Here is a 27,591-nt window from a genome sequence, read left to right as displayed (position 1 = left end):
CTTGAGTTTCCCACCCTTTAATGTAATTTTGTGAGCTTACATTAATTTCAAAGTATATCCCTAATGATTACTATTACATAGTATCCACCAGTTTTTGTAATTTATACATTCCTCCAAGAACCTCTAGTAGGCAATAGATATCAACTAATATCCAGTTGATAACTTTTTCCATACAAAAATTAGCAGTCATCTTCTGGTTTATAAACTGGTGGTGTACAATCCATTACTAGCACTGATTTTGTTTGCTCTGTCTGCAGTTGTGTGGGGGAGAGCTGTAGGCACAAAATCATTAACATATTTTAATATTTCTCTTGTATTCTTTAAAAGCAAGTGAATACCAAACTTTGCATTAAGCTGCATCCCCTAAAAGTCATGGAAAGTGCAACTCAAATGTCTGTTATCACTGAGTGATTGCACTCACTCTGAATTTGCAGGCAAACCACAGTTGTAATAAGGAACAACCCAAAAGTAACAGACAAAATCAGAGACAACTGTAAAGTAATGCCAGCTACATTCAAACCAATTACATATCCTATGACTGGATTATTATGGCATCCCTCTCATAAAGAACTCTGCAATCTCCTGTACTCCCTCGCCACAAGATATGACCCACCAGGTAAAATGACCACTGTCTACAAACTACCACTGCAAACTATCCTGTAAATATCTCTGTCGTACAAATGACAAGTCTCCAAAACAACTATTTCTTCTTTAGCAAGCATCCTTCAATGAACAAGAAGCCTGAAGTACACATTTGTCCCTTCCACTATCATATGAAGGAAAAAATGGAGATATCTAATATCTAACTTTTATGCCTTCTATGCACGATCATGCACACACTCATGCACACACATATATATAAAATATATATAAAACGTATATAAAAAAGTGGATATAAACTGTTTACACATCCCTGTTAAAATGCCAGGGTATTGTGATATAAAATAATGAGACCACAATAAATCATTTCAGAACTTTTCCCACCTTTAATGTGACCTATAACCTGTAGAATTCAATTGAAAAACAAACAAATATGTTAGGTGACTTCTAAAATCAACAAGAAACTCTGCTGCACCACAGATTATTCACAAGAAAATAAAAAAAATGTTATTATTACACCAACAGTAAATAATTTAAAATAAAATTTTATTATTTTCTTGTGAATAATCCGTGGTGCAGCAGTGTTTCTTGTTGATTATAGTGGTTTTTACACTATTTTGGCTTCAGTTTCTGTTCGTTTAAATCTGTTAGGTGGAAAGATATAAAACATAAAAAACGGATGAGTGGATTGACAGGCTGCTGTTTTTATCCCAAACAGAATTGATTGTGTCATCAATCACCTTATTATGCAAAAGAATTGTCACCTTCTCCAGGAAATAAATTCTCAAGGTTATGTGGCTGATATCTGTAAGCACAGTAGAAACCTCCTAAAATTGCACAAGAGTATTATCTGAGTGACTCTCTAGGTTCAGTGAAATCAGCATTTGTATCTATTGTAACAGCTAATCTTCTTCTTCTACCTTCCACTCAGGAAGGAGCTGATGTACCAGATGAGACCTATGCAACTGCTAGAGGCTTTCTTATGTCCCTGTGCAGATCAATTAGAAGATCAATATTTCTACTTGCATTCTGCATGAAAGAGGTAATATGGACTACTCTTCCACTAGGAAGTGTGGTCTCAGCAAGAAATGGCAAATTAACATATACTGTAGAGCTTTTCCCCTTACTAAAAGGGAAAGATATCCTCCAAAGTCAATGTTGATGCATTGCATCAAAAATATATGTATTATTACTTTAATTTGTCTGCCAAGTCTTGAAGTTACGGAATTAAATGGTGGCAAACCAGTTTCATCCTGTAGCTCAATACCTTTAGGCAAGTAGCATACAAACTTTACCCTTTAGTCATGTAAGTGGGCATCTTCTGGGGCAATTAAAGACCAACTTAATCCCGTATTCCAGTACTTTCTGGGCATTCATAATTCAGACCTATCATAAGGACTTACTGAGATAAGTCAAATTAGCGAGAGCCTTAAAATTCTAGAGGAGGTCTTTCAACTGTGCAGCCCAATAAACTTGAACATTTTTTATTAGTCCAGAAGGTGCAATACTATCCAGGTTTTGTTTTCTAAAACACTGCCCTGGGTTCCTTGTCTGTGAGGACATTGTTACATTTGTAGATGGAGAATTTTGCCTGTACTCCCTTAGTCCTTCTTATTCATAGTGTCTGTGTAGGTGTTGATGATGTGGCCAAAGCTGATTTTTGTAGCTCCAGACAAGTTTCTTTCCCCTGTTGCAGCAGGTCTCCTGAGTTGCTTCATGGCCACTTCTTTCTGGAACTTCCTGACCCATATCCAGTACTGTTGATCTTTCCTAACCTCAGAATCATGAGCTTATATGGTTCCAATCTGTTGTTAAAGTTAGCTGTACTTGAGACTACCTGCTCTCCTTAGCTGAAGCAGGCTTACAGCACTTTACAGTTAAAGTTTTTCTTTCATTCATCTTGGCTTTCATGAAACCTGTAACCTTTTTTTCTGTGTTAGAAACCTTAGCTGTTCAGTCGTTTTGAAGATAATCTTCTTGTGAGGGTACTCATTAGATGTATTTTCCAAGCTAACATTTCATTTTTGTGCATGTGTTTTGCACTAAGAAGATAGATTTTGATTGCAGATAAAAGCTGCTTGTTTGGTCCAGCTGGCCTGGCTATACCATCTCTTCTTGATTAAATTTGCATCCTACATAGTCAACCAGATATCTTTCTACTTTTGTTGTTGTTATTACAATTTATTATTGCTTGTATTATTTCACATTTGTGTGCTGTGAGTTTAGTCTGCCATATTTTAGACCATTTCTTCAATATTCCCAAGTCCTTTATGCATCCTTTCTACAAATTTTGTGCATCAACTTTATTGTATGGTTACTGTATCATCAGCAAAAAGGCTGCACCTTTTGCATATATGTTGTATTGCATATGTTCGAGTCTTTAGCAAAAAAGACAATTTTCTTCTGAACTCCTGTTATGTCTGTCACATAGCACTGACCTCATTTATGACACTTTGTGGTAACATGCTGGTGACTCATTTCACCTGAACAAACTATTTTGATCCTCTATGTTCTTTTGTCTACCTAATGTTTTTTTTTCCATGTTACCACACCAGAACCTACTCCAAATGTATATAATTTGCTTACTAAACTTTTTGATGCACAGTGTTAATAAAATGCCTTCCTGTAGCCTAAGTAGGCCAGGTATACAGCACTTCTCTGGTTTACTACCTATGTCAAAGGGCACTTAGAGTTGTTCAGCATGACATTACTAATATGAAGCCATGATGTCTTGGGTCCATTGCCCTGGTTGCTTTCTGAAGTAGCAAAATCCTCTCACCAGCAATTCCACAGTTTTAACTATGTCTGAGGTTGAGCTGACATGCTGATCATTCTTATTCTTGGTCTTGCTTGTGAAGTAGAAATGCAGGTCTGCAGCTACCCTTTGTTATTCATATGAACATTAACCTCCAGCTGTGATTTGTTGAGAAGGTTAGGAATATTACCAGTTCTTCCCTCTGTAATGATTCCATTACAAGTCCTACCATGCCCCATTGCCTTGGCAAATTTTACCTTTTGAGATTTTGCTGCTCCTTTGTGATCATATCCTTCATGATGTGACAGAGATTTCCTTTTTTTCTTTCCTTTTTTTTTTGATTCACTTCTACTTATTGGATATGATAACTCTCTAGTCAATATTTATTTAGTCTTACTTTTCAGTATCATTTTTTGCTGTTTTACAGTTTTTTTTAAAGTTTACTAGCCTCTTGTTTGCATTTCTTGCTTTTTTATGTATATTTGAAATGTTTAACCTCTCTTCTTGGCTAAATTGTCTTTTTCCCTCTTTTCACCATCTCCTGCTTATGGTTCTTCTATAATTGGTATTATTTTCTCTCTTGTTGTTGTTTTTTGTTATAATGCACTAACTTTCAGTGCCATCTCATTTGTGTTCCACATTTTTTTCTTTCATTTTGATTGGTCTATTTTTTCACAGAAAGATATGTAGCTTCTATGAATGAAGTGTTTTGGTGTCTAATTATTTGTCAATACTGCCTTCATTTATGTTTGGACCTTTTGAGCATTTGCGTTCTTTCAGAATGAACTTTCTGTCCTCAAATTTCTATTCCTAGAAGAAGTTAGTTTGGCTAAAAGGATTTCAAAGCTGCAAACTCTTTGATGCAGAGTCTTTCCATCAAGACAAAAGTAGGTTTCAATAATCCTCCCTTAAGCTGGTTCAGAAGCTATGCTTAGGATGTTAATTTTTCATTCTAAGCAAGTAGGAAAGCCCGTCTTCCTATCCTTAATATTAGGACAGCGAACATACATTGTGTGTTACAGCAGTACCAGGAAGACTGACAATACTTTGCGTAATTTACCCAAGACAGCACTGATAGGCCCAATTTAAAAAATCCTGCAGGGTTGTTTCTTAGTACTACTTTTGATTGTAAGAAAAAAGGATAGACCTGATCTTTTGTTTAGATAACAGTCTGCTGGAAAGTTAGCAGCTCCTCCTGGAATGTTAGCAGCACCTCTTGCTTGTGATAAGGGGTGTTCTGTGCAGCTAAGTGCTCTGAACCTCATGCCTTTACCAAACAGTATTCCATAGATAGTCCGTGTGGTTTAATTCAGGGTTTTGGCACAGCTCTTCTGCAGTCCTTCTGGCTTCATTTCCTTCATTGCTCTTGGCACAGTTGCTTGGCTGTTATTCAGATAAATGTAAATGCATGCTGACTGATGTTATTCTGAGGAAGAAGAAGAAGAAGAAGACGAAAAGCTATTGTAGCGATAACTGCCATAACTTGTAGAGCATCCAGAGTATGTCAGCCACCTCTTCTAGTCTGACTTCCTTCCCTTGTTAAGCTGAGGAGTGTTCCACTTCTTCTGGACTTCACCCATTCTATGCTTTCTTTGTTATTTTATTTCCAGAGGTACAAAAGTTGGGCTTGGCTGGTAAGTCAGGAGGACGTGGTCCTTAGTCAGCATTGTTAGGGAAGATTCTAGCAGAAGCCAGGCTTAGCTAGAAAGTGGAAAACCATTTTTTGCCAGCGGTGCCATCTACTGCTGATATGTTCAGCTATATTTTAGAACTGGCTGACATACTGGAAAAGTTTTGCATTTATGTAGGTGAGTCTGTAATGTTCACTGGTCTTCTTTTAACTTGCGCATTTTAGACTGAGTAGCATACAATATGTTGAAAACATAAACCATGCTGTATACATAACAGTGAATGTTCACTTTTTCAGGAACTATCTGTGGTGATGAACAACCAAATGAGGTCGAAATTGTCTCTGAAGAAACTGATAGCCATTTGGATGTATTTGATCCATCTGAAGAAATCACTAAGGTAAGAGGAATTTTTCTTGTACTTTTGGAACTTGAAGTTGCATCTGACATTAGAACAAAAGGCTTTAATTCACCTTATTGATATGTCATTCATGTAATACATAAGCATTGTGGTGTACATTTTTTATTGGTATATTTGCTGGTATGTGCTTGTTTAGTTTTTATTTACAGTAAATGCATTAGTTGCGAACTGTGCTGGCCCAAAGAACATTGATTTAAATTTCTTACTCCTTTCCGTATGCTTCAGAAAAGACCAGAGCCTGTTGGAACAGAAGAAACAAGTGTTCCACATGATGCTATTCAACTGTTTAGATTGGGGCTTATTCCCACTTAAGTATCGTCTCACAATGATGAAAGAGAGTCCAAGAGAAAGAGTTCCTTGGGTATAAGCTGTCTGCTGACAGGATGAGGTTGGCAGTCACTGTTCAGCCTCTGACAGCTGCAAATCTTGTAAGAAGAAAGCTTCTAGGGTCTTCCATAATTGATGATTTTGTGTTGTAAGTCCTGGATTATGTATGTGGGTACTCACATCCACTGCTTCTGGCAGTGTGTGAGCTGTCTATGTGGAGGGGGTAGCTTTACATGTAGTAGGCAGAATTTCATGTAAAAATGAGAACCTAGATGACCAGGACATGCCTGATAAGGAGTTCAAGGGAAATTACATCATTTAGCATTTTAACATAGCAGTATATATTTGCAAAGAGTGCTGAAAGTTCTACTGTGTATTCATAGTTGCAGTATCATAACCGCATTTAAAAAAAAAAAAAACTGCTTAACTGACTTTCCAGTATACTAACCTGCTAAAAAGGGTGTTGGGTCGCACGTCTGCTGCACTGAGCAGTAGTTAACTGCCTGTGTTTAGTGGAAATGTTTTCAGCAGTGCAGTATGAACCGAGCATTCATCATCATCTGCAGCTTAACTTTCCTTGAAATCATAGCTCTCCCTCATTTTAAGTCTTTGAGTGTTGCAGATTATATATCTTAAACTACAGTACTTCACAGTAGGTTTAGAATTCTGTAAGCAGATGATGTTTTGGTGGCAAGAAAATGTTTAATAAAACTACATTAAATCATTAGCTGAAATGTGTGTTTTTATTCCCATATACATCATAGACTTCAATTAAGCTTAATGCTTGCTACAAGTCAGCATTAACTATGTGATTAGTTAATATTCATGGAATGATGTCAGTCACTGGTTTGCTAACATTTTATTGGAGTAGTGACCATGCTAACCATGAGGTATACATTTCGTCCTGGCTGTCTTGAAATGGGGTACATCATTTATTAATACATATCCATACTCTGTGCATTGTGCATTCAGCGCTGCAGAATATAAATCTGTGATCGGTGTCTTTAATATTTGACCTCTTGATTTATCATGTTACTGCTCTTTTGATTTGCCACTGTACTATAATGTTATTAGTGATATACTGTCTGTAAAATTTCCTCATCAAAGGAAGGCATTGCAAAAATTAGCACTATTTAAAGTAGGCATTCATAAGAACTTGTAAACTTTTCCTAGTAGATTTTAGAACTTCAAGTGGTATATCTTTTAGAAGTGATATAACAAGTATATAGAATGGGTTAACTAGAGAACTTGGCTTAGCAGCATCACTATTTATGTTTAAAACTGACCTAGAACTCAAGCGTGGATGATTACAACTTTTAAGTCTAGGATTTCTGAGTACAGGCTTCTATTCATTCTATTCATGGTCTATTGGAAGTTTTTAAAGTCTGCATTATTCACGACATTGCATTATCTATAGTTCTAACAGTTCTATAGACAAAGATTAGTGCTGGAAAATGTAAGATGTTTATATTAATGTGATACTATATGTAAAGAGCACATTGTTGTTTGTGTCAGCTAATAATGTAGACTTTTTTCCATTCTTACTAGATGTTCCAGAATATTTGTAGTATTTTGTTCTAAATCTCTTTGTTAAAAAGTCATAAAACACATTTTGACTGCCATCAGTATTGAATAGCCAGCTGTTACAGCAACAATAATTTTCAGTGCTGACAACTGATACAGTAATAGATGGACATTGAAAGAGTGCCCACCACTGAGAGAGATTTCAGCTATGTAGGTCTGAGCAGGGCCTGGTCAGCACTAGTAAAAGCAGTAAGGATTTAAGACATCCTAGTGGTTCATATCCTTCTCAAGCATAAATCCAGTCTTACCTAGTTGTACCCACACTCCAGTTCTGCACACCTTTAATATCACTGCAGTTGTACCCCATGGGTCTTAGTAATAGCACATCTGTACATGCCATACTCCACTTCCTTAACCACATGACCAATCTGTACAAGCTCTCCCCTCATTGTTCTCTTCTACCCTTTACATTCTTCTCTGTGCATCCTGTCTTTACTTTTTCCTTCCTACTTCCCTATCAGTGCAGTGGTACAGCATTCTCTTTGGTGCAGAAGGCTGTGGGTTGTATTCATGCACAAGGTAGGTAGATTGCTGACACTGTAGTGAGGCATGTGAGAGGTGCTACAATCCTGAGTGTTTCATCATTTGAAAGAGAAGTTAAATCAAGGTGCCATCTGCCTCAGTTGGTGGTAGCTCGGGTGGGTGTGAAAGATCCCACTGCACCTATCAAAAAGAGTAGAAGTCCTGTATTTATATACAAAAATAACTCTTATTTACAAAATATTTACAAATATTTATAAGTATATATATATATATATATATATATATATATATATATATATGCAGACATATCTGTTTGCACAGCTATACTACATTTTCATCCCTATTAGACTCCCACTCTTTTTTCCGTAACCACGATCAATATTGTTGGCAAAAATCCATTTACCGTTAAATATAATTTCATTATTCTTTCATTTCATATAACCTACATAACATAACATGACTTTTTATTTATTCTTTTATAATATTCTTTACTTCTATTCTTATTTAAAAAGTCCATATTTAATCATGTCCTTGTTTATTTTGTCCACTTCTTTTATATGTCTTCAAAAATCGTTACATAGTATTTCCCATAAATTTTTTACTCTCTCACGTTTCAAAAACACATATTCCATAATTGTTTCTTCCTAGCAATATAAACATATTCTATCACTTTTTGTATGGCATATTTCTTTTTACTGGCAATTTATCTATGACCACTCCCACAAAATGTCTTGACATTCTACTTTCTGATTAGACCATTCGTTTCTTATTTTTATAGATTTAATTTTTTCATCTGTTAAATTTTCACATAGTTTTACATAGTAATTAATGTTTTATCATTCAATTCTTATACCATACGTTTCTATCTTTTTCTATATCAATTATTTTTTTCACAAAAATATTTTTCTTTGTAATATTTTATTTTTTTCATTTATATACTCTTTTTCTCCTTTAATCCTTTTTACCCTACCCTAAAGTTTGTCATACTTATTTTATACAGTTTTAATACTAATCTCTCATCTTTTTCATTTATCCACTTTAACACTTTGTACAAATTTAATGGAGCAGCTTATACCACTGGACTTATTAACCCTAAACCTACTCCTCCTTTATTTGCATACAAAGCTCCTCTTTTTACTGGGTTTAATCTAGAACCCCATATGAATGAAAACATTGTATGAAAGAATTCATTTTCAAATAATGTTGGCAACATAACTACTTTTGCTAAGTATGCTGTTTTTCCCGTCAGTACTGAATTTATCATAGAAGCCCTTTTTTCTAAATGCTAATTTATATGTTCTCCAGAAAAGACAGGTTTGTTGTATTTGTTCTGTTGTAAGTAGAATTCAATGGGAAAAACATCTTCATTCCCAAATTTTATACCTAACACAGAAATTTAATTCACTGTAAAATATATACCATCGATCTTTTCTATTTCACCTAAACCTTTTCCTTTTCTCTTTATTTAAATCCATCCGTATCATCTCTAGACCATCATTTGTGTGAATTATTACTTGTTTTATGCACATGTTGTTTTTTGCAGTTATCATAATGTCATCTGCATATGTTAACAGAAGTGGAATTCTTAACCCTTCAGATGTTATATACCCTACCTCCTTCATTTTGTAATTTATTTCACATACTATCATATTCATAACTAATGCAAAGAGTGTACATCTCATTGGGCATGCCTCTGTTATACCACTCTTCATATGTACCTCTTGGCTTAACCACCCATTTAAAAGTATTTTTACTTTATTATTACTATACACTGACAGACAGAATTTTCCCAACTTTCTTACTTATATTCTTTCATTATTGCCTATAAGATTTCATGTCCAGTTGTGTCATATGTCTTAAAGTCTCATGTCATTATTTTTGCTTCCTTTCTGTTCTTAATATCATCCACAGTTTTTCTAACTATAATTAATAATTCTGACAACCCTTCCGCTTTATTCTATCTTCCATAATGTTTCCGTTTTAGTTTCAAATCTCTTTTGTATTATTTTTATAAAGATCTTATAATCATTATTATTCAATACTGTCTCCAGTTTTTTAATTTTCTTCTGTCTTCCTTCTTGCATAACAGTTTAAGTAATTCTTTATACATAAAATCTTCATTTAACTATTCATTCAAAATCTTAAGAAAAAAAATATTTTTTTGCCACTCCATTACATTTTTATACATTTCATACTCTATTACATCTGGACCTGCAGCCAAGTCTATGTTTACCTGTCCTAATACTTTATCTAGGTTATATAAAAAAAAAAAAAAAGAACTCTCCTTTTCCAATTCTTTATTTTCTTTATTGTGCTTTCCTTGCTTTTTCACTACCTTCTTTTTTCTTTAAACATTTCTTGTACATATCATGCTACACTCTTCATAATCTTTTCCTGTGTTATTTCTACTTCTCCTTCTACGTTTTTATTTCACTCATTACACTACCATCTTCCTTTACAAATCTGCTTAAGTAATTTGATACTTCTCTTTTCCTTGTAAATGTGTATATATATATATATATATATATATATATATATATATATATATTTGCTTATATAACAATTGTTATATTTGTTCTTGATTTCTTTCATATAAATGTTTTTCTTTGTCAAAATACTTTGTCATGTTCTAAATTTTCCAATGCATCGTTATATGTTCTTTTATATTTTTCTTTCTCTACTTTTCTCATCTTCATATTGCTACTGTAAAAAGAAAACATTTTTTTTCCATTTTCCTTAAACATCCTCTACCATCCATACCAATTTTTATAAAATGTTCTCATAGTAATATGATCTTTCCATAACTGTATTACTAATCTCTTTCCTTCTTCATTCAATGCATTCTCATTTAACCTTTTTATTATTTTGCCTATTTTTATATATTCCTTGTTTTCTTTTATCTCTAGCCATATTGCAAGATTATCAGAAAATCCTGTTTCAGCTATCCCCTTCTCCAATAAGTAAACCTTCTGATACTATAAAGTAATCTGTTTCAGTTCTATACATACCCCTTTTGTAAGTCTATGAATTTTTGTCTCAAAGTTTTTACTTACCATATCTTACAACTTTTAGCATTTTTCAATGATCATTTCCTTTCTTTTCACCCTTGCTTCTTAAATCACAATTAAAGTATCCTGTTATTATAATATTCATCTTTATCACTACATAGTCTAGAATCTGATGAAATAAGCTTTCCTTTTATTTACAATTAGTATAAACATATACTGTTATAATTGTGTATACCTTTCTATCCATTTTAAATCTACTATGGTTAATCTTCCCATTTTTGCTAAAGTTACATCTAACTTGTAAAACTACATGACCAGTTTTGGTCTTTCAGAAGTGACTCACCTTGTAAAGCTACATGACGTTATGTACCTCATATATATTGTAAAATAAAAAAGTATTACTGTATGCCTGAAACATGCATGTTTATATTGTATTTCTGTTGTTATATGTTGCTATAATACTTTTGTTAAGCTCATTTACATATTGTTAGCGATGCACTACTTAAACTAAGTTTATTGCTTGTACCTTAATGATGTTCTTTTTGTTGTGGAACTTTTTTCCCCGGGTCTTCGCTGAAAATGTTTTTTTTTTCCCGCCCAGTCAGACACTACCCGGTTAATAAATGTAAATAAATAAGTAATAATAATAATAATGTTTTACTGTATTTCTACAGAATACAGCTATACCATAACATTTCTCATTTCCCAAATTCCAGATTATCTTTCCTCCCCATAATTTCTCTGTTTGTAGCCTTTCTTCATTTGTTAAAAATATTCTGTCTTGTTGTATAATTACTTCTATATCACATCATTCCAAAATTACTATTTTCTTACTATGTTATTAATAATATTCACATTTACAGAAAGCACTCCGAAATTTTCATTTTTCCTTTTCCTTGGCTTCATGGTTTCATAAGATCATAGTTAATTACTAGGCTAGCTTTCTTAATAGGCCATTGTAAGCCTAATTTCCTTTCCTAAGATGTGAATCAAAAGTCAAACACCTTAACCATTATACCAAGCCCCAATCTTTAGCATGTGTATGTTCTTTTCATCCATTTCCTTTCTTTTTTCTTTTGCACTTATCCTTTTAAATTTTCTTTTTCTGTCTTTTACCCTTTCACCAATAGAATTATTTTCCCCTTTACTGCCTCCCCATTTGTCTTCATCATTTATTTCAGAACCCTCTACTATGTCTTCATTTTTTCTCGTCTATTTTTTCTTCTATTTCTACTACTTGTAAAATTTCTTCTCTTTTTCTTTTTCCATACTCATTTTCATTTTTGCAGTCCATCCATAAATGTCCAATTTTCTTACATTTATTTCTTGCATTTATAACATTTCAATTCACATTATTTGTATTATGTCCCATTTATCCACAAATGTAGCATTTTCTGTTGTTACAGTTACTTATCAAATGTCCTTTTCCACACACACACGCACACACACACACAAAAAACATGTTTTAGGTTGTCCTCAGTATTGTACATCTCTATAGCAGTGGTGGTGCTATGGCCTGGTTGAAAACATTGTTGTGAGTTGGCAAGGAGTTTGTTGTTTAGTAGATGGTCTATTAGTTGTGAGTGGACACATTTTTCTAAAATTTTTGAAAGGGGGATAATATGGATATTGGTCTGTAGCTAGAAAGTTCTAGCAATGGACCCCTGTGTGTAGAGGACTTACATAGGAGATTTTCCAGACTTTAGGTATGTACTGTTCTGCAATGAATCTATTAATCAGAATGGATAGTGGGTAACAGATGACATCAGCTGATAGTTTGAGGTATTCATTTGGTAGGTTGTCAGCAGCAAGGGGTGTAGGTTTTAGCTTGTTTAGTAATGTCTTTATTTTTTCTATGTGGATGGGTTGGAGGGAGAGCGAGGTTGGGTTGTCATTAGTTACAGGGTGAGTCATTTGTTGGGAACTATTTTTGTTGTAACTGAGAGTTTGGAGTTTATGAAAAAGGAGTTGAATTGGGAGGCTGTATTTTATTCTGAGTTATAAGTATTTGGTGATGGGGTGGAAGTACGTCCTGGATGTATATGTTTTTTTGGTTATATATTACATTATCAAAGTTTCAGTACTTTGAATACCATATGGTCAACACCATATGATCAAAGTACTAAAACTTCGAAAACATAATAAAGCAAAAGAACTGCTGTGAGCAGGGGGGGAACCCCCCCACACCCCCCTACTTAAATAAACTAACTCCAAAATCGCACTTTAACAAAGTTAAGCGCAGTAAAGGGAAGGTTTCCCTTTCCTACGCTGTATCGCAATCTTGGAGTGGGTATTTTTAAGTAGCGGGAGGTGTGGGGGTGCATGGGGCTTGCCCCCCTGCCTACACCCTTTACTTTACCTTTTTTTTTCAATAAATTTTTTGGAGCATTCGGAAATGTGATTGTTCGATCATTAAAGGTCAACCTTTAGCGATTCGAACCTTAGGAAGTAGGTTATTAGGTGGTCGCTGAGAGATGTGTGAGTGTTTGTCAGGGTCCAATCAAGAGTTGATTGCTTGTTTCTGTTTTTATCAACCCTGGTGGGTGTATTTATCAGCTGGGTGAAGCCATGTAAGTTTATGTAGTTGGAGGGGTTGTTAGAGGAATAGGTTTGCCAATCAGTATTAAAATCTCCTAGTATGATGATTTATTGACTAAATATAGTGGATGCCCATGAGACTAGGTTTTCTATTGTAGATGAGTTTTTTGGGTGGGATGTATACTGCTAGTAGAATTATGTGGTTTTTGCTGTTGATTTTCAGGCATGAGACTAGTAGTTCAGTGTTGTTTAGATCAAGGGGATTTACCTGCAGTTGTTCAAAGTTAAGAGAGTCCTTATATATTACTGCTACACGTCCCCCTCATTTGATGTCCTGTCTTGTCTAAGAATGTTATAATCTGGGGGTAGGATTTCATTGTTCTTTATGTGGGGTTTATGCCATGTTTCTGTTAGGACAGCAATGTCAGGAATGTACAGGGATAGGGTAGCATGAAATTCATGTGTTTTGTTTATTAGGCTTCTGATGTTTATGTTAACAAGGAAGATGTATGTCCTTTTTTGGGAGTGTTGTTGAATGGTGGGGTGTTAGGTTTTACTGTTGGTTGAGGTTTTATTTGTGTGTGGCACATGTTTTGCTGTGTGGGAGTTGGGCCTGTGTTAGGGTGAATGTCTCCGTATAATTGGAGGTTAGATTTTTTGCAAGATGCTGGGGTAACATGTTTAGTGGATGTTTGGGGTCGTTTCAGTGATATGTGTGGGGCGGTAGGTAGTTGTAAATATCTCTATGAGAACAGTTCAATGTTGGTAGAGGTATAGATTTGGGGTGTCATAGTTAAGTTGGTGTGTGCATTAAGAGGAGGATTTGGCCATGGGTTGGTGGGAGATTTTACATAGATTATGGAAAGTTTTGGAGATGTGGTAAACCTGAGGGTAGTTATTAGTAGTGCAAGGAGTATTATTTGACTGAGTGTCATGTTTGAGTGTAGGGATTATTGTAGGGGATGTAGATTTGTGAAAATGGAGGTGGGAGAGTAGGGTATGTATGTAGGTGGGAAGTTGGAGGAGTGGGCAGAGGTAGGTGGGATAAATGAATTAATTGGAGGAGAGGGTGTTAGATGCATGAGATAATTAATTTGTATGCTGTAATGGTGATGTAGTGGGATATAATTGGTTAGTGTGCTGTTTTGGGTGTGGTGTGGGTAATAGAAATATAATTGATGTGGGTGTTGGGTAGGGGAACAAAGTGAGCCTGAGTGAAGCGAGAGCTAACCAAATGGGGATGAGCCTCCTGAGGTGGATCACACAAGAAAAACAATCAGGAAGTTCAGATGCTTAGTGGTGAATTTTAAGAGAGAGAAGTTAGTTAAAGTAAGGATGATTTAAATTAATTAAAATATAGAAAGTCTCTTCTAGCAGTGGGGTAGGTGGGGGAGGGGAGTGTCCTTAGATTCGTAGTCTGTTAGGTGACGATTTTTCTTTCTGTTCTGTTTTAAAATACTGAGTTAAGCTTTAGTTGGTACTTAAGTTAGAAATGACGTTTGTGGATTTTTAAATTACTTATTTGCCTTTCCTACATAGGGCAAAAAATGATAGCCCATTCAATGTATGTAATATTACATTTAGTCCATTTTATGTAATTCCATTATGGAATAGGTTTAGATGATATCTTTAGTGTTATAAAATATGCATACTGTATTGATGAGTAAGATCTTTATGGTCATCTTATATGTTAAGGAATTGTGTTGTAACAGTTTCATTCAACCAGCTAACCCTTAGCTTGTTGTGAACAGTTGCTATAGTTTAGACCACACATGGAGTGCTATAGTGCTCATGTTTGACCGCAAATGCAATACTTGCTTTTAAATGCAGGCATCGCAGTAAAGAGCGAACAGAATGATGTATACCTGATTGTGTCCACTAACACTTTGCACTCAGGGCAGTTGTCCCTCTCGTTCTGCCCTAGCTACATTGCTCGTTGTTAATCTCAGTAATGGGCAAGTGACAGTGGTGTCAGTGGATCTCTGTAGTAGCTGGCTCGCACAGTGTGGCATAGACATTTTTAATAATGCCAGTACAAGTCAGTTTCCATGTCTGCTGTTTGATATAAAAGCTTTCTTGTTTGGCAGCCACATAAAATTAAGAAACACTCCTATATTGGGGGAGGGGACAGGAGGGATAATTTTGAGGCAAGAGAAGAGTGAGAGATACTATTGGGGAAGAGTGGGGAGCGATAACTGCTAATCATAATTGTGGATAAAGCATTGAGTGTGAGAGCATCAGTATTGTTGCAGCTTAGTCCATAATAGGATGGTTGCAAACTAACGGCACAGGCTCACAAAGTGCTAACACTGGCTTGTTAGGCAGTTTGGTTCATCTGAGTTATTTTCTCTGTAATTTGCACATAGCCATCACATTGTGTATCTACCGCTTCAGTCATTTTTTACCTTGATATATCTGAAAGCTTTAGGGAGTTCATACTAGTAACTATCTACTTGGCTTTCACAGCTGAACTGTGTTGCATTTGTCTTTTGGGTAAGAAATCTCCCTGAAGAATCCATGGATTTATGATACGGTTTATAGTTGGAATCAAAATGAATTTTCTTTCTTGCCAAATTATGGCTACTTTCATTTGATAACTTTATGTCCCTTCTGTCTGCCTGCGTAGATCCCAGGTCTTAATAGAGTTCCTTGTTTGCCAACCTCTTTCTCTTATCTATTCTTGCAGTTATCTAATTTCTCATTTCTACATTTGCTGCTCTTTTGTTTTCCTTGTGTTGATATTTGCTACGGTCTTCATATTTTTGCTGTGGTGAAGTTAAAATGACCCTTTGAGAGTAGCTTCTCCCTGCATGGCAGTTTTAATGTCACTTACCAGCAGGTTATATAAAGCTCTTTTTTGTGAAGCCTTTGCATTACTGATTGTACTTTACTTTATCATGTGAGCAGTCTTATTCATTTAAGTTTTTGATGTAAAATTTATGGGAAACAATTAGGAGAATTTCTGTGGGAAATATTGACAGAGAAAAGCATGATGAGTTGTGACTGAACCTTCCAATGTGTATGCATTCCTAGAAGGTATTATTCTTCAGGTGTCAGGGAGGCACAGCCTTACTTCTTTCCTAGAGGGTAAGAGTGTTGCAGTTCTCCCTCCACTTTAGAGGATTTTTATTCATTATGTGATTCAAGTGCATATGCTCATTCCACTAAATTCATCATCGTTGTCTAGATCTAACTTTGTGCTTCATGTTTGAATCTTTTTTTGCAGCCTGGATATCTCTATGATTGTTTTTGCACACTCCCTGGGAGCTTTCCCTGATGGCTGCAAAACCAATACCCAGTCAGTCCATCCATTCCAAGAACACTAAAGCTGGGCTTTCTGAGACTGGGTGAGATACCTCTGGTCCATTTGTTCCGACCCATGAATCCTGTTCAGCACTTCCATTCCCCATTGAAAGTCAGATGGTAGGACTGGACTAGCTTTGTTGGACCTTGAGGGTGGCTTGCCCTCACCCCATTGTGAGCATCTCTCCTCTCTCTCAGTGGCTCCTCAGAACCTGCTGTTACTGTTGCCGGAGGGGAAGTATTCCTCAACTTGTTCATAAATGTTTACTAAGCTTAAAGACCACAGGGGCCTTTTTAAATCTAGTCATGTATCCCATGTCTCTGACAAGTTCTGCTACCCTTGGTATTGTAAGCAGGTGCTTGGGAGATGATAAATTTACAAGCAGCAGCCTGGGAGATGAACCATTTACTGGTTACCTGTATCTATTAGAGACATAGGTGCTTAATCAGAGATGAATTTCAATTTCTCATCAGGTTGTCCACTTTACACTTGAATTGAGTTAGGAAGGAACTCTGCTTCACATGGATGGTGAACCTATTCCAGAGAAGGGGTTGTCTCTGGGATACATACCACTCTCTCTCTCCAGCAGTTCCTATTTATATCACAGGCAAAGTGTTAAGTCTTTTGAATGGGCAATTCCGGTATTGTTTTTTGTGGATCTGCATGAGGTCCATTAGAGTGGGATCTGAAAATGTCTTGTATGCCAAGCATAGATCTCCCCTCAACAGCCTGTAGGATACAATGCAGGGACTGGACTTAGAGGAAGTCTTCAGAGGACATGTTGTTTATGCCCTGTATTCTTATCTGAGGAACCCCTGTGGATGTTCCACTTGTTGGATGTGCATGGTTATGTACATACTAAAGTGGGCATTGTAGTCGATTACAGGTCTGATGAGTGATGAATACAGTGGAACAATTACCTCCTTGGACCTTAATATTATACCATTGTTTGTAAGTTGTGCAGCATAGAATGATTTCCTCTCTACAAGTAGACACATGGTGGTCAAAGGCTTGATTATTGTATACATGTGTCACCAAGTCCCTGACTTCTGGATTGACTCTTAGGGGTGTGCTATCAGTATTGTAGTTACCAGGGGTGGCCAACTTCCAAAGGATACGGTTATGCATTTTTTGGCATTTAGTTTTAGTCCATGGCTCTGGCACCATTTATTTGTCTGGTGGTGGGGGATTCTGTGACTGTTCCTAATGTGCGATTGTCTGCAAATTTGATTAGCCAGAAGACCTTGACTTTGGCCTTAATCTCAGAGAAGTAGATGCCAAAAAGGAGCTGTCCACAGACCAATCCCTGAGGGACTCTTGGTAACTGGCATCTTTGCAGAGGTGGACTCCCCAGTTATAACTTCCTAGATCCTGTTTGTGAGCCAGCTGGCTATCCACTGGGTAACATAAATGTTTAGAGTTAGACAACTTTACCCAAGTGGGATAATGTACCAGATACCATGTCCAGGTCAAGGCTGACAGTGTAAACCATTTTGCCCTCATCCATTGCTTTGGTGACCTTCTCAAAGATAGGCATGATCCGATCATAATGAAACCAAACTGTCAAATTCCCCTTGGTTTTAATAGTATATGGCATCATGACAGAGCCAGCTTGACTGGCTTGGACTTAACTGGGTAACATTTAGCGCTCATACTAGATGAAACCCTTGTGGCAAGCAAGAGACACCTTGCAGAATGGGTGAGTCAAAAATAGCTACTCTTATCCTCTAAAGGCTCAGGTTTTCTCTGGGTACTCTGGTTTCCCCTTTAAAAACATGCTAATTGAATGGGTACTGTAATGTATTCATATTGTATATTATTATATGTGGACAGAATGTGGGCGTCTTTTGTCTGTCCCTCACCACTATGGCAGTAACAGTCAGGTTAAAGAAAACCACCTGAGGAAGGATCGTTATGGAGTCCTGACCCCCCACCCCCCAGTCCTCTGGTATGCTACTGACTAATGATGCTTGCTGCTTCATACATAGCCAGCTACACACATTGCATGCTGTCATTTTAGATGTGTACATGTTTTAGTTCTTTTTTTCAGCAGTTTGGCTTGAAGTACTGATGTGTAAGGTTTGATGAAATCAGATTATGGTACTCCTATAACAAAGCCCTCGGCTATTTCTTTTTGGTCAGATTGTTTTGTGTTTTACTTACTTTGTATCATACAGTATGATTAATTGTCACTTAAGACTAGTAAACCCTCTCTTTTATCAGACTGCAAGATTAATTTGACAGATTTGATCTCTCAGGGACTCACATTTTCACACCTTTGCAGTAAAACATAAGGGACAGGGATTAACTTGCTCTGTGCCGTGATTCTGGAGTTAGAATTATTTAAAAGCCAAGATAAAAATATTCCTCCGTTTCAGTTACAAGAATCAGAGGGCATCATAGTTACTTTAAACTCTGTCTTGCAGGTGCTTAAATTAGTGCACACGCATGAAATGACAGTTTAGTTAAATTCAGATTATGCTAATGTCTGTACCACACTGTAGAATTAATGGCTTCTTCTGATAATATGTTGTGTGTGTATCTCTGCAGCAGTGTTTAATTACACAAAGTACTGACCTGACTAGTTAGGCACTGATGTGTAAGCAAGCACTGCAGTTTGCATAAAGGATAATGCAGGAATTAGTTGAGTGGGCAGATAATGTGCGGCATATAAAGCCCCTCTGTGACATTTTGACAGCCACTGCTTGAAGGACTTATGATCACTGGATCTGCTATACTTTAATAACAGTTCAGTGCATTCAGTCTGTTCCTAAGGTTTGTTTTCAGCATCCACAGCTGTATTTAACTACATCTCCATTGCTATATAGTGCCGCAGAGTAACACAATATGTGAAATTATTCTACTTTGTAAAATACTGCCAGTCAGGTTTCACTGGGAAAGATTTTGTGTCTATTCAGAGTGCTTGTTAAATATAATGTTGATGTATTTAACTGACAAAAAAATGAGTCATTCATTCATTCATTCTAAAAAAGGCCTTAACAAATGAGGTAAAACATGCAGTTTAGTACATGCATTTTTTTTGTCACTTGTTAAAAAGAATATACTGTTTTTACATCACTGGCTTGTTTGTCAGTGCTGGACGTTGCCTGCATAAGGGATGGACTTCAGCAGTATCGTAGGAAGCGTGAAAAGCAGTATTAATTGATGCAGGAAACTCTCTCTCTACTGAATGTTTGGTAGATTTTTGTAGCTCTATATAAAGAAAAGTTGTTTTGTTTCTGCAGTTTTGTTTGTTTTCCATGTGCATCCTGCTTGATGCTGTGTACGACAAGTGCAGACAATGAACAAATTAAGTGAAACACAGAACGCCATTATTACACTTGATTAAAAATTAACGTTTCAGCATGTTGCACGATACACAAGTAGAAACAATTATCCATGAAATTCATATAGCCCTTGAGACCTGGAAGCTTTTACCCCTTAGGTTTAATTTTTACACCACATTTTCCCATAGCCCATCACCAATGCAGCCAACAATCTGTACTGACAAATTTATATTTTATTTATGAAGTGGCAGGATCAACTGTGTGTTTTGTGATTGACCCTAATATGTGATCATAAATGTGCTGTTCATTTGCTTTGTGGTTAAATGTTGCTATATCTCGGAGAATTCACTTTTCTTTGCGGTCAGTGATCTTGGCATTAGTATGTTTTGAATAGCAGCAGTGAGAAGAGGTAAAATGCTTTTTAGCGAAACATTGAATGATTTCCACTGTTTCACTCGTTAGGTTCGATGCATACTGATCACACATCTGATTGTGGATCGCTCATGTATTGAACCTCGGTTATTAAGCCTTTATTATGATATGGATTGGAATGGCTTTGTCATTATTTAAACCATTATGACCTGCATGCCTGGCACTTCATTTTAAGAGGGTTTCCCCTATAAGAAGTTTATTTTTATGTCTACATTTTTGGTGAAAGAGTGACAAGAACAGAACAAAAAAGGGTACGTCTTAAATATTGATTTGGCTTTGATACTGGTATTTAAAAAAATTATAAATACAGAAAGCAAAATAATTAAGCCTAGAATTATTTCTATAAATGGGATGTAAATGAGCAGAGAAATATTTCATTGTTGTCCCTTTTTAATATGCACATTTAAATGCCATGATAATCTTTCTGCAGTGGTTAACAAAAAAATGAAGACAAATGGTTGCTGAAAACATAGGAATGCTTTGTAATACTTTGCAGTGGATTATTTCTGTTTTCTTAGCAGTTCCAGTGCAACATTGTTACTTCAATATAAAAGGTATTCTTGCTGCAGAAGGTGAATCTGGGTCAAGGGAAAATTAATGGTAGACAGCAGACACTTAGAAAATGAACATGTACCACAGAAATACTACTGCATGTATGTAAGTGTGTCAGTTTTAACCAATGTAGAACCAAGCTATGGCATGGAGTGAACTGCATGCTCTATTCAATCTTTTTGTTTCCCTGAAGGAAACGGTGGATGTGATCTGATTTGTTAATTAGTTAAAACAGAAAAAAATCACTAAGTTCATGTGGCTCTTGTAGAGTACCTTCTAATGAAGTCCGTTTTGTGCAGAATACTTTGCATTTTACAGAGCTAGTCATGTTGCCCTGTTGTTCCTGTAAAGGTTCTGTATATTGGAATAACATGAAGTAAAACTAGCCTCTATGCTGTGTACCAGAAGCCTGAACACTGAGGGTCAGCTGATTCTAGGGGTAGAGAATCTCATGTAAACAAGTGAGAAGGGTATTTGGCAGTGAAACAATATGACTGATTTTTAGAATATTTTGTCCAAACTTCAGTAATACTTTGGAAAGCAGCGATATAATAAGATTTTTATGGCCACAGATAGGAAGGTGCATTTCCATTTTGGCAAATTTATGTCTGTTGAGCAATAATCAAATGGAACAATGACACTGAAGCATCCTTAAGGCCAGTAAGCCATAAATCTGGTAATGCAACTTATGATCATGTGATTAAGGCTTATGTGCTATTAATAAATTTGATCTGATTAAGAAACGTACTACTGGACACCAGTAGGAGCTGGCAGGAGAAGATAGGAATGAACATCTGTTACCTGTTTGCCTATCCTGGAGGAAGAAGGGTCACCACATGGATGACACGTAGCAGGTGTGCACTGTATGTTCACCCCATGGAGCTCAAACCTCTCAGGCATATGTTGCTGTATGCAAGTTGCATTGTAAGCAGAGGGGAGCCCGTGGAGTGGGGGTGGGGCAGCTGTAGCTCAGAAGGACTGCTGCAGTGGTCTGTCAGGGGTGTGGCAGACTGCCTGGCTTCTTACCACTCAACTCTCACTTTAAGTGGATAAGCTCATGGGCTATTCCTGAGTAGCAATGGATGGGTTTTAGGGAAATCCCTGGCTCCCACAACAGTGGAATGAATGAGCAAACAGGATGCATGTAGGGGGGCCGTCACACTTGGCCGTGTGCAGTATAAAAAACTAGCATAGTAAAAATGATCATAAGTATTACTGCTGTAGAAAATCATAATCTGACTGGATAACATTTGAGGGTGGACAGTATTCCTCTTGGCTGGACTTTTTAAACATACTCATGTCCTTATGGTTGGTGCAGTCTCAAGCTGTAGTCATTAAATGTTGCCTGGCTTTAAAAGAGGGCACAATGTGCACCTACTCAAGTCTTTTTTTCTGTGTGAATGGTCCATTGGACTTCTCTAGTCTGTCGGTTACTCCTAGGCCTTTGATGGTCTTTGTAGTGCTAAGTACATTTTTTCCACTTTTAATTAAAGATAGATGTTTTGTGATTGTGTGCTTCTGCTAGTAATATCCCACGAGAATAGAACCAGCATTCTTGACGATACTCTGTTCCTGTACAAGACTTTTCTTTACAATATGTTTTTTGTTTAGGAGAGAGGCATGATTCTGAAAATGTTAGTGTTGTAAGTTTTTAATAAAAAATTTTAAGCCATAACTAGGAAAAAAAAATACAGAACTTTTTAGAGTTTAATGGTGCTTCATGGAGAGTTGGGAGGCTTCATTGACTGAAGCACTTCATTTTACTCCAGGTGAGAGCTGAAGCACTTTATTTTACTCCAGGTGAGATCTCTCCTCTTCCACCTGCTGGTGTTATGATTCTTTCCTCTTTACTGCGGACTTGCATCTTCCATCATTCCCTCTGTTCTCCCATCACTTCTCTGCCTTATCAGGGGATTATGGGAGATGAACTTCCTGTACCTGTTCCTCCCCTGCACATTAGAACTGACTGCCTCCACTTATTCCTCCCATGCACATTAGAATTGACTACCTCCACCTGTTCCTCCTGTGCATGTTAGAATGGACTTCCTGCACCTGTCCTTCCTGTGCACGTTACAACAGACTTCATGCACCTGTTCCTCCTGTGCACATTAGAACCGACTACCTCCACCTGTTCCTCCTGTGCATGTTAGAACTGACTTTTTGCACCTGTTCTTCTTATGCACATTAGAACTTTCTACCTCCACCTTTTCCTGTTGGGCACATTAGAACTGACTCTGTGCATGTCTTCCTCCTGTGTATCTTAGAACTGACTTCCTGCACCTGTTCCTCGTGTATATTAGAACTGACTTTGTGCACCTCTTTCTCCTGTGCATGTTAGAACTGACTTCCTGCACCTCTTTCTCCTGTGCTTGTTAGAAGTGACTACCACCACCTCCTCCTAAATAAAGCTTGCTGACATTTTCTCAACTTTCATTTTAGGGGCTTCCATTACCATTCACTTTCTTGTTGTGTAACCTTTGCGATGCCCCCAGAATGTTTACAATTTGCCTAGCTCAATTACTTCTGACCTCAAACATATGGGGATGTTCATCATATGCATCACTTTTCCTGTAGTAATAAGTACTGGGACTTCTGTTGCAGAAAGTAGGAAATCCGTTATGATTTACAGAGCTTAGCACCCTTCCTCTTCCCAGCCCAATGGACATCTGCATTGCTGGGATATCAACATGTTGCCAGTATAAATCAGACGTCCATCAACGCCATCTTCAGTTCTCTCATGCTGCAGTCCACTTTGTAAGCTGACTGATACCAATAACATCTTTATATATTGTTTGTTTATTTCATTTGTCTTTGTTGACTGGGAATGTCCAACTGGCAGAGCCTATTTTCAGCAGAGACAAGGGAGAAAAGCTCCACCACAGTGCATTTATATTAACAAGTGAATTTCCGACAGTTCTCAGAAAAACAAGTTACTTTTCCCATGAAACAACAAACATAATTACAAGACAGTAAGTAAAGTATTTATAGCAACAATTATAAGTTTATACAGTTGTTCCAACTGTAAAATCTTGCAGAAGTAAATGGATTGAAACTGCAGGAGGAAACATTATTGTAAAGAAGTCTAGTATTCTTAACATTTGAGTGAAGAAAGGTTTGCAAGGAGTTCAAGATATGTAATGAAGTAAATTATACAATTATGTAGGAAGAGAAATTTTAGTTTTGCATAAGTTTGTAAAAAGTTTGAGATATAATGAAGTAAGTTGTAAAATTATATAGGAAGGGAGGGAAGATGCCAGTAGTGTATAGGATAATAGCATATGTCTGAGAGAGCATGGTATAGGATTAGTTCTGTTTAGGCTGTCTGTTCCAAATTGGTGTATCTAGAAGTTTTATAACGTAGGTATACAGGAGAAGCAGGAGGGAGGTAGAGTGGTGGATGGGGCAGTTAGAAAAAGAGCAAGATGAGCAGTGTTGTTTAAGAGGGATGTGTGAAAAGGGATGTATTGATTCAAGTGCAAGAGGGGAAGTTAGGTGTGTAATGATTTAAGTAGAGGAGAGAAAAAAGTTAGTGATAAGCAATAAGCAGTTTGTGCTTTCACCAGAGGTCTCAACCTGGTGATGAATGTGAGCATGACCAGGACTGGGTAAGGTATTGTTTGATCTGGATTGTATAGGTTGGGAGTTTGTTAATCATTTTTACATGTGTAGGGATGATGTCCCAGAGTTTGGAGATGTAACAGGACTATAGTGAGTCCCACAGTGAATTATTTACTTTAGTACTGCTTAGTTGAAATTTTCACCAGACCAGAAGTCCCTTGTGGGGGTGGAGGACAGTAATATGATTTTTAACATAGGGCATTATTCGGGAAACTACATCATTCTGTATGCCGTAAGTACTTAAGAGTATGTTATGTAGTTGTTAAGCTCTAGCCAATTTAACAAGTCTTCTAGTCAGTTTATTATTCTGATGAAGCCCTGTTACACATGAAAGTGCTCAATAAATTTTCCTTAAGTTCTAATCATCTGTGGTGCCTACCTGTGGGTGTTTTTATTGTTTAAATGGTGCCGTAGTTATTTATCTGGAGAGTTACAGGGAGCAGTAGACAAGCCCAGGAAAACTAGGTGGAGATTTACATGTGTGGTTAAGTATGTAGAGAGTTGGTTGCAACATACTGTAGTAAAGGAAGAAAAGGAATAGTTTGACTGGTTTCAGTAGAGATGGGGGGGTAACAAGCTATGTATTGGTAGTTATTTTGGACTACGCAAAAACCTGCTACACTGATTGCCCAGTATTATGGGCTGTAGTGTACCTGTGGTATAGGTGGTGTTGGTTTTGTGGAGCCGCATCCTGTAGTATAGAGTATACACCAATACAGCCACCTACTTCAGGTAAGTGTACCTTGGACACTCAGCTGTCCCTAATGTCTGATTCTATGAGCTGTATGTCTTAGCTTATGGTAACTTTACTAGATTTGCACATACATGTCTACTTTGACTGCACACACTCAGTCCTTTCAAGGATGGACTTCAGGCTTGGGTGGAAGTCATTGGATAATGATAGTTCCTATGCAGCCTGTTCAGTGTATGCACTGGGAATGGTTTGGTCAGGGTTGACAGAGGAATACAGATGGCTGAAAGGGAAAAGAGAGGTTTAATTAACTCTGAAGCTAGAAGCTTTACTTTGTTTGATGATTCTGTTTAAATTGGAAAAAAAAAACAGATGGGAAAAGGCAATGTTTGTTACACTAAGGTAATAGTGTTATCATTTAAAATGAGTCCCTAATGTGAGGCCTCTTCCATAGTTATTTTTTCCATTCTGTTGGTAAAAGTTGGACTGGCTGTTTGTAACTTACTGATTTGCTTTGACTAGAAGTCAGGGGCTCCAGAAAAGGCATGTATTCAGTGTGAATTTGAAGATGGTGCCCACAGGAAAAAACAAAGCTCAAAGGGAGGGGTAGCTGATGGGAAAACAGAGCTCAGTCAGAGGGATGGATGATGGGAAGACAGAGCTCAGTGGAATTGAGGGATGATAGGAAAGTAAACTGAGGCAGGAAATAAACAGAGATGTAATTCTAGTGGTTTGGCTTGCGTCCGGAATCAATTAACCGTGTAAGTACCCTTTTGGGGAATGCTTTTTGTTCACATGTGACATCTTTACCATACTGTTAAAAGTGGTGGGTTTTGTTTCCCTTCATGGTGTTATGGTACATCTGCTCCATAAAAAGCTACTAAATGTGCATGTTCTGGGCAAGTTCAAAATATGGATTTCCATATACAGTACATCATCTTTTCGAAGCACAAGCCCAATGTTCCTAAGTATTGCATTTGCCAGGGCTCTAGTAGAAAGTTGAGAAGGAGAAGGGAGCATTTCCATCAGGATTAGTGAGGGATGGGAGGTTGGCATAATGGTTAAGGTGTTTGCCTTACAAAGACAAGGTGCAGGGTTTGACTCTCACATGGGGTAATTGGCTAGGCTTAAAATGGCCCACAAGGGTACTTTGCCTAGTATGAACCTATGAACATGAACATGGGGCTTCAGATTAGTTTTGGGGAGGACATTAATGACTCCTGGCATTCAAAATTGAGAAAAGGAAGTACTGAGAAATGAATACATGCTCCACAGGTGCCAGAAAATAAATAAATGCATAGCTAACTAGCAATAGCATTTGCGCCTCTTTCAAAGAGGCAGAAACAACTAAAATGTAATCAGCAAGTAAATGTGCTGATTCAACCTGGAGTGCTTTTATATATACCTGTCAATTGTCACTGATTTTACAGAATGTACATGATTTTGCACTGTATTTGCCCTGTCACTCATAATATTTTTGATTTTCTGGTAAATCACTAATAATTAAAGCGAGTCAGTAATGCCATACATTAGAGGTTCACACTTGTTATTGTTCAGAAAATGCATGTTGATGCAAAACATATTATTATATTATCCTTGTTTAAGTTAAATTTAAGAGCAATATTTAAAATCTATCCCTGATTTTGATTCCTTGTCTGCCCCAAATTATTTTTGACATTGTCCCCTAAATCTTGAACAAAGAAGTTTAGAGCTATTTTTACACATAAAGACATGAAACTATGTATAATTATATAAATATATCTTATATTAATAGTAAGAATCTCACAGCTGCCTCTCTCTCTCTCTCTCTCTCTATATATATATATATAGAGAGAGAGAGAGAGAGAGAGGGAAACAAGAGAAAATGTAATAAAAAGATACAGGAACACCAATGGATCATTAATATTAATACTAACTATAGTCCAGTTGATGTTCGTTCCTGGTAACTACTGATGTTCAACAAATACACTGCCTTACTGGCGTAAAAGAAGTAGAGCCCTGCTGCCCACATTCTGGCAGTCTCTCAAAGCTCATAGCTCCTCCCACTGCCTGCCTGTGAGTGTGAAGGACCAATCACCTGGCAGGGCTAGGATTGCTTTTCATATCCACAGATAGGACCCTTTCAGTTTCTTATAGCCACAGTTAGAGAAGAATCCCTTGAAAGACTGCTCTTCTCTCTGGATTACTTCAGCAACAGAGCTCAGATAAGAAACCCTTTTTGTGTTTGTATTCCACTATCTGCCTTTTTCTGTCTGTGTGTAATTTGTGTGCTCTGCTGATTTGCTTGTTTTTTTCTTTTGAACAGTTCTATGTACTTGGAGAATTATGTCTGTTACACTGAGTTGTACTGTTTATTTTAAGCT

At 36.9% G+C, this 27,591-nt stretch overlaps 1 protein-coding gene across 4 annotated transcripts in view; it reads left to right on the top strand.

Annotated features, from left to right (window-relative positions):
• Positions 1-27,591, top strand: part of TIAM1 (TIAM Rac1 associated GEF 1) — a 2,502,716-nt gene that overhangs the window by 1,346,349 nt on the left and 1,128,776 nt on the right. For all 4 annotated transcript variants that reach the window (XM_044071404.1, XM_044071407.1, XM_044071408.1 and 1 more), the window contains one exon: positions 5,283-5,383. In XM_044071404.1, the coding sequence (XP_043927339.1) occupies positions 5,283-5,383 (101 nt within the window). The remainder of the gene's footprint in view (positions 1-5,282; positions 5,384-27,591) is intronic.

The sequence above is a fragment of the Protopterus annectens genome, chromosome 5.part0 (assembly GCF_019279795.1).
Source record: "Protopterus annectens isolate FY-2018-M chromosome 5.part0, PAN1.0, whole genome shotgun sequence".
In the NCBI taxonomy this organism is placed as follows: Eukaryota; Metazoa; Chordata; order Ceratodontiformes; family Protopteridae; genus Protopterus; species Protopterus annectens.
The sequence above is the reverse complement of the archived record's forward strand: the minus strand, read 5'-3'. Positions and strand labels throughout refer to the sequence as shown.